At 47.3% G+C, this 8,001-nt stretch overlaps 1 protein-coding gene across 1 annotated transcript; it reads left to right on the top strand.

The window, feature by feature from the left end:
* The first annotated feature begins 6,142 nt into the window (after positions 1-6,142).
* Positions 6,143-7,792, top strand: LOC113221902 (GPI ethanolamine phosphate transferase 2-like). The gene is made up of 2 exons (XM_026451222.1): positions 6,143-6,426; positions 7,331-7,792. The coding sequence occupies exons 1-2, from the start codon at positions 6,273-6,275 to the stop codon at positions 7,549-7,551; spliced, it is 375 nt and encodes a 124-aa protein (XP_026307007.1). The 5' UTR covers positions 6,143-6,272; the 3' UTR covers positions 7,552-7,792.
* The last annotated feature ends 209 nt before the right edge of the window (positions 7,793-8,001 follow it).

Genomic DNA, 8,001 nt, shown 5'->3' with positions numbered 1-8,001 from the left:
CGTAAAGTGGGAGACTCCATCTCAAAAAAAAGAACAGGAAGGAACGTTTGTTACTTTTACCCACCACAGCTCTTCCTCCTCCCCAGTATAGCACTGTGCCATTAGGAGTCAACTCTCAACTCCTGTCTTCTTCCTTAAAAGAGAAGAAAAACACTGACACATGCATCCTTACTTCTGGTTTTTGGAGGCTTTACAAAAACTGATTTTTGGGCCAGGCGTGGGGGCTCACACCTGTAATCCCAGAACTTTGGGAGGCTGAGGAGGGCAGATCATGAGGTCAGAAGTTCGAGACCAGCCTGGCCAACATAGTTAAAGCCCCTGTCCACAAAATATTAGATGGGTGTGGTGGCGGGCGCCTGTAATCCTAGCTACTCGAGAAGCTGAGGCAGGAGAATGACTTGAATTCAGGAGGCGGAGGTTGCAGTGAGCTGAGGTTGTGCCATTGCACTCCAGCCTAGGCAACAGAGTGAAACTCCATCTCAAAACAAAACAAAAACTGATTTTTGCCTCCAATAACAAAGAGTGCTGAAACAAATGGTGATACAGTTTGGAAGGACAGCTTGGGTCTGCTAAGACCAAATGTAAATGTTTCAAGAGCAGACTGAAATGCTAAATACCGGCAACAGGTAAGCAAGTGATTAGAGAATCTTAAAAGGAAACATGAACAAACTCTTTTAACTAAAAAATAAACACAAAATTCCAGACAAGACACATCCTTCCTACATGTATGAGAGGTTCCCATAATCTCTATCAAAGACAATTGGCTTCAGACTACATCATGACAAAGCAACACTGTATTTAAGATTTAGCAGGATTTGGTGTCCTTTTTAGATCCAGGAGTGAAAGCCCTGTAACTTAATGTCACAAGTACTTTAAAAGCACATACAGAAAGATAAATGGATGTATTAACCTTAATTTAAAGAAAAACTTAGGCCAGGTGCGGTGGTTCACGCCTGTAATCCCAACACTTTGGGAGGCCGAGGCAGGCGGATCACAAGGTCAGGAGATCGAGACCATCCTGGCTAACACAGTCAAACCCCAACTCTACTTAAAAAAAAAAAAAAAAAAAAAAAATCAGCCAGGCGTGGTGATGGGGGCCTGTAGTCCCAGCTACTCGGGAGGGTGAGGCAGGAGAATGGCGAGAACCAAGGAGGCAGAGCTTGCAGTGAACCGAGATGGTGCCACTGCACTCCAGCCTGGGGGACAGAGCGAGACTCCATCTCAAAAAAAAAAACCCTTAAATTTCAGTTTTTTCATAAGCAAAATCAAACTTAATAATAACAACTGAATAGAAATTATTTCTATGAAACATAAAATCTGGGCCGGGCGCGGTGGCTCACGCCTGTAATCCCAGCACTTTGGGAGGCCGAGACGGGCGGATCACGAGGTCAGGAGATTGAGACCATCCTGGCTAACACGGTGAAACCCCGTCTCTACTAAAAAATACGAAAAACTAGCCGGGCGAGGTGGCAGGCGCCTGTAGTCCCAGCTACTCGGGAGGCTGAGGCAGGAGAATGGCGTGAACCCAGGAGGTGGAGCTTGCAGTGCGCCAAGATCCAGCCACTGGACTCCAGCCTGGGCCACAGAGCGAGACTCTGTCTCAAAAAAATAAAATAAAACAATAAGGTATAGAGAGAAAAAGTCTGCTGGTGCTAGAGGGGGAAAGCTTTATTTTTCTTTGAGCCAAATCAAATATAAAGTATAAAAATCTATCATAGGATTGTATAAGGAGACCAATTTTATTTAGATAGGGACTACTGGATCTCAGAGCTCTAGGGAGAGCCCACATTGAGTCCTGGGGCTCCAGAAAAAGGGAGAATTATTTTGAGGTTAGACCATGTGATGCTTTTACAATGCAGTTAAATTTTTTTTTAACAAAGACATTTTTGCATGTCTAAACTACATTCTTCCTTAAAATCTCAAGTAGCCTGTTACACTAACTATTAAAAAACTAAAATAAAATAAAAAACTATTTTAGTGAAAACAGAATTCAGTCAACTGAACAAACAATAAAAAAACTTTTGCTCAAAAAAAAAATACAATGTCCTAGGAGAGAAAAACAAAAAACAAAAACAAACACATGAAAACCTTCTAAATATAAACATGCACACATACACACACAATTCTTGGATGTTAGCCTTAATTAAGATGACTTTTTTTGTTTTGTTTTTGAGACAGAGTCTCTCGATCAGGGGTAGCTTTTGCCACAGATTTCAGCAATGGATAAACTGAGCATGAGATCTCGGGTGTAGACAAAGAAGGAAAAATAAGCTTTGTGTGGAAAGTTTTAGAGGAAGTTTACCATTTCTTCTTCTTTTTATTTTTTTGAGACAGAGTGTCACTCTGTTGCCAGGCTGGAGTGCAGTGGCATGATGTATGATCTCAGCTCACTGCAACCTCCGCCTCCCAGGTTCAAGCGATTCTCCTGCCTCAGCCTCCCAAGTAGCTGGGATTACAGGTGCCCACCACCACACCCTGCTAATTTTTTGTATTTGTAGTAGAGACGGGGGTTTCACCATGTTGGCCAGGATGGTCTCAATCTCTTGGCCTCAAGATCTGCCCACCTCGGCCTCCCAAAATGCTGGGATTACAGGTGTGAGCCACTGCGCATGGCCAAATTAAGCTGACTTTTAACCATTGAGCTCCTTTAAAAAAATATTTTTAAATCTCATTACCGTATTTCGGCTGGACAAAATGCTGCTATTTCAGAAATACAACCATTGCTCTTTCAATTTGCTCTGGCTGGCAAAAAGGTGGCGTTACGTAAATAAAATCCCTTTAGTGGTGAAAATAAAAAATCTTTTCTCTTCTTTTTCCTTTTTCTGGCCATTTTCCTCCCCCAACCATACCACCTTTTTTGTGTTCGGGGGTAGGGGGTTGGGTATTTAGCTGCTTCAGAGGTGTTGTTCCCATAATTTACTGTTCCCCTTCGGATTTCGCCAAGTCAGGGTGTGTGTCGGACCCAAAATATGCTGCTTGCAGACCTAGCTTTTCACTGTTGTTACCCTCCAAACTGGTTTGGTCCACCCCTGTGGTGGCCACCTGGCACAGTGTCAGAGCCTCAAGGTGCAGGAGGGGTCGGCTCCTTATATGCACCTGCCAGCTGAGATTAGACCCTAAGTATATCCTTCTGAGGGGGAAACCTATTTAGAGCCACTGCAGGTCTTAGGGAGCATTCCTCCCAGACACCCTCACGTGATTCTCAGTTGTCTGAGGATGCCCCGAAAGGCTGAGGGGAGGCAGGTGCTCTTATTTCTTCAGAGGGGAAGATTCTACACTCATGAGCTAGAGGGTTTGGAGTTGGTCAAATCCAATAAGGGAAAGGACCAAAACACACAAAAACACCCCAACAAGACAGAAACAAACAACAGAACAGGTAAGCAAAACTAACAATGATCACACAAAATACATGACTTCTGAACACTCTAAGTGTAAGCAGAAATAAACACCAGCTGGTTGTTAATGTTATCTTTAGTCATTTACAACAAATTTGCAAGACAAAATCCCAAATCAGTTTTCTCACCTAGTGATGGGGCACAAGCTGAAGACTGCTCTCCATCAAAGCAGAAGCAGACAGGCTTGCCTTCTTTGATGGAAGTGAGTGGAGACTCCCAAAAAAGGAGTTTTTCAACAGCAAATAAACCTCAGACCCCCAACCAAAAAACGTTGGGAGATCAGGGATCCCTGGAGGAACAAGGTTCCAGATTTCAGCAATCATCCTACCAGTTTGGGCAATAAGGTGCCAAGTCAGTATCAAGGATCAATAGGCGAGCTGCTGCAGGCCGGGTTACCTTCACTCGGGATCTCAGTGCTTATCAGATGTCAATCGAGAAAAATGACAAGTCTTAATCATTTTGGGAGGCATATTTGCCAAAGTTAAGGATGCACGCCCATGACACTGCCTCTGGAGATCCTGACGACCTGCGCCCAAGGTGGTCGGGGCACAGATTTGTTTTATACAGTTTAGGGAGTCAGGAGCTATCAATCATATGTATAAGAACAGACCAGGCCGGGTGCGGTAGCTCACGCCTGTAATTCCAACACTGTGGGAGACCGAGGCGTGCGGATCACGAGGCCAGGAGATCGAGACCATCCTGGCTAACACGGTGAAACCCGTCTCTACTGAAAAAAAAAAAAAAATAGACGGGCATGGTGGCGGATGCCTGTAGTCTCAGCTACTCGGGAGGCTAAGGCAGGAGAATGGCGTGAACCTGGGAGGCGGAGCTTGCAGTGGGCTGAGATGGCACCACTGCAGTCCAGCCTAAGTAAGAGTAAGACTCCGTCTCAAAAAAAAAAAAGAAAAGACCGGGCGCGGTGGAGCGCGATGGCTCATGCCTGTAATCCCAGCATTTTGGGAGGCCGAGGCGGGCGGATCACGAGGTCAGCAGTTCAAGACCAGCCTGACCAATATGGTGAAACCCCTTCTCTACTAAAATACAAAAATTAGCCTTGCGCGGCAGCACACACCTGTAATCCCAGCTACTCAGGAGGCTGAGACGGGAGAATTGCTTGAACCCGGGAGGTAGAGGTTGCAGTGATCTGAGATCGCACCACTGCACTCCAGCCTGGGCGACAGAGTGAGACTCCATCTCAAAAGAAGAAGAAAAAAGGACATTGGTTCTGTCCAGAAAGACAGGGGCAACTTGGAGCAGGGAGGGGGCTTCCAGGTCACAGGTAGGTGAGAGACAAATGGTTGCATTCTCTGAGTTTCTGATAAGCCTCTCGAAAGGAGGCTATCAGAATATGCATTTATCTCAGTGAGCAGAGGGTTGACTTTGAATAGAATGGGAGGCAGGTTTGTCCTGAGCAGTTCGGACTTGACTTTTCCCCTAGCTTAGTAATTTTTGGGCCCCAAGATTTTCCTTTCACAACAAAGAAAATGCGTTTATATACACACTGGGGTACTAGTCAGCTCTAATAAAATGAAGCCCTATCATTTGCCACAACCCTATCATTTATCCACAGGATAAACCTGAGGATATCATGTAAGCAAAATCAGACAGACACAGAAAGACAAATACCTCATGATCTCACTCATGTGGAATCTTTAAAACAAAGCTAATCATTAAGAGATTTACCAGTTGTCTGAGGTACTGGGTTGAATTTTTTTTTTTGAGACGGCGTCTAGCTCTGTTGCCAGGCTGGAGTGTAGTGGCGCGATCTCAGCTCACTGCAACCTCCACCTCCCGGGTTCAAGCAATTCTCCTGCCTCGGCCTCCTGATTAGCTCAGACGACAGGCGCCCGCCACCACGACCGGCTAATTTTTTGTATTTTTAGTAGAGACGGAGTTTCACCGTGTTAGCCAGGATGGTCTCGATCTCCTGACCTCGTGATCTGCCCGCCTCGGCCTCCCAAAGTACTGGGATTACAGGCGTGAGCCACTGCGCCCGGCCTGAATTTTGTTTATAAGTTGATACAGAAACAAGGAATAGAACAGTGGTCACTAGAGATCGAGGAGGGAGGGAGGTCGGTAGGCAGGAAATAACGGTCAGGAGGACGAACTCTGGTGTTCTCACGCATAGTAGGTGACTGCAACAGTGAGGTATTAGGGCAAGCTACCCTCATTCGATAATTAGACAACATATATTTATCTGAACATCAAATTGTGCCCATAAATATGTGCCGTTACAATGTGTCGATTAAAAAATAAAATTTTCAAATAAACTTTTTTGTGTGTGTGTGAGACGGAGTCTGGCTCTGTCCCCTAGGCTGGAGTTCAGTGGCCCGATCTCGGCTCACTGCAAGCTCCACCTCCCGGGTTCACACATTCTCCCGCCTCAGCCTCCTGAGTAGCTGAGACTACAGGAGCCCGCCACCTCGCCCGGCTAATTTTTTGTAGTTTAAGTAGAGACGGGGTTTCACCGCGTTAGCCAGGATGGTCTCCATCTCTTGACCTCGTGAATCCGCCCGCATCGGCCTCCCAAAGTGCTGGGATTACAGGCGTGAGCCACTGCGCCCGACCTTCCAAATTAAAAATGTTTAAAACCTTGTACCTCGCAGTGGGCTGCGCCCACCGCGTACTCGCCCGGAACGCCGCCTCAGAGAGCCTGGAGCACTGCCCGCTGGGAGTATTTCCGGCGTGACGCCACTTTGGCACGCCGGCGGAAGTGACGCGCCACTGTGGCCCGCCGGCGGACGTGACGTCACTGTGGCTGCGACGGTAAGGCCTGGCGTTCTTGGTTGGCGGCGGCTACCTGGAGCCGGAAGCGCGGGTGCAGCAGGGCGAAGCTCCAGGTGGGGTCGGTTCCGCATCTCGCCTGGCGTGTCCACGATGCGACTGGGCTCCGGGACTTTCGCTACCTGTTGCGTAGCGATCGAGGTGCTAGGGATCGCGGTCTTCCTTCGGGGATTCTTCCCGGCTCCCGTTCGTTCCTCTGCCAGGGCGGAACACGGAGCACAGCCCCCAGCGCCCGAACCCTCGGCTGGTACGGACCCCTCCCCGGCATCTCCGCTCCCCTGACCCCACATCCCCTAGAAGACCCTTTTTCTGAGCGTCACTGCTCGGATTTCTTCTCGGCGCTCCCCGGTGGTCTCTTCCATTATGGTCCCCACCCCAGAATTTTTTTTTTTTTTACCGCTCCAGCGTCTCTTTTCTGTATTCTTACAACTTTGTGGCAACTACCTCTCCTGGCCCCACTTCGACCTTCCTTCCTCATCACCACAAAGTAAGCTGTGTCCATACCTGGGATCCGGCCTCTCCAACTCTGCTCGTCCAGAGCCCCTGCCCCTCTCCTGAGCAGCCTTTGGGTCACTCCCTGTTCCAGGCGCTCTTTTTGCCCCCTAGTACACTACAGATAAGACCCCTGCCGATCCCTTCGCGTTTGGGTCTCTTACATTCCTCCAAGATGTTTGCCCTGCCTCGTAGCTAAGACCTTTCTGCGTTAGGCCCCTTCCTAGTCTTCATCTACCCAGCCATATACAGCAAGTAAAGGCGCCCTGGTTCTGGACCACTGCACACACCAGCCGCTGACCATGAAACGCAGTATATAAACACCCAGCCATCCCATTCTTGCAGCTCTGCGTTTTAGGTCAAGCTCCCTAAATGTCCCATCCCAGGACGCTTACGTAGGGATTCCCCTGCCCTGGTACTCCTCACCATACTAAGGATAATTAACTGCTTACTACTGTGGGTCCCTTAGATTACTCCTGTTAACCACCGTCCTTTCCCCGCAGCACTACCTACCAAGTACAAGTCGCCTCCTTTTGGGTTGGGTTATATAGATATGGCAGATATGTGCTGGAGAAGTAGGTAGAAGCTAGATTGTGGAGGTGCTTGAATGCTTAGGAAAGTTTAAAGTTCAATTTCCTTTTTTTCTTTCGAACACTTAGGAGCCAGTTCTAACTGGACCACGCTGCCATCACCTCTCTTCAGTAAAGTTGTTATTGTTCTGATAGATGCCTTGAGAGATGATTTTGTGTTTGGATCAAAGGGTGTGAAATTTATGCCCTACACAACTTATCTTGTGGAAAAAGGAGCCTCTCACAGTTTTGTGGCTGAAGCAAAGCCACCTACAGTTACTATGCCACGAATCAAGGTAAGTTGGCTTTAATGTTTTATGAATCATGGTTTGGCTCTTTTGAAGATTTAGAGGGGGCCTCTGTAGTCTTTCGCTTGGAGTTGCAATTTTAAGAAAGTGGAAATTTTGTGCTATCAGTTGGCTGGGGCAATAGAATGCTGAAGGAGCCGCACACAGGACGGAACTGAGACCCATGATTTGTGCCTCTTGTCAGGTAGCCAAAGCTCATGCTTCGTGGGAAGTATAAAAGATTTACAGCAAGATCACCCAGGCTAACCTACCCCAAGATATACCATTCTTGGTAACCCGCTTTCTTCTTTAATTGCCACTGGATCATTTGCAATCTTAGAAGGAGCCTTTAGAGCTGATCTAGTTCAGTCTCTAGATCTTATAGATAGGAAAGCAAACCCAGATAAGTTAAATGTGACTTCTCCAAAAGTATCCACCAGTGTACATAATGATCCAGTTGGTATGATCTGCCTC

Source organism: Piliocolobus tephrosceles, unplaced genomic scaffold (genome assembly GCF_002776525.5).
Source record: "Piliocolobus tephrosceles isolate RC106 unplaced genomic scaffold, ASM277652v3 unscaffolded_28249, whole genome shotgun sequence".
NCBI classification, from domain to species: Eukaryota; Metazoa; Chordata; class Mammalia; order Primates; family Cercopithecidae; genus Piliocolobus; species Piliocolobus tephrosceles.
The sequence above is the reverse complement of the archived record's forward strand: the minus strand, read 5'-3'. Positions and strand labels throughout refer to the sequence as shown.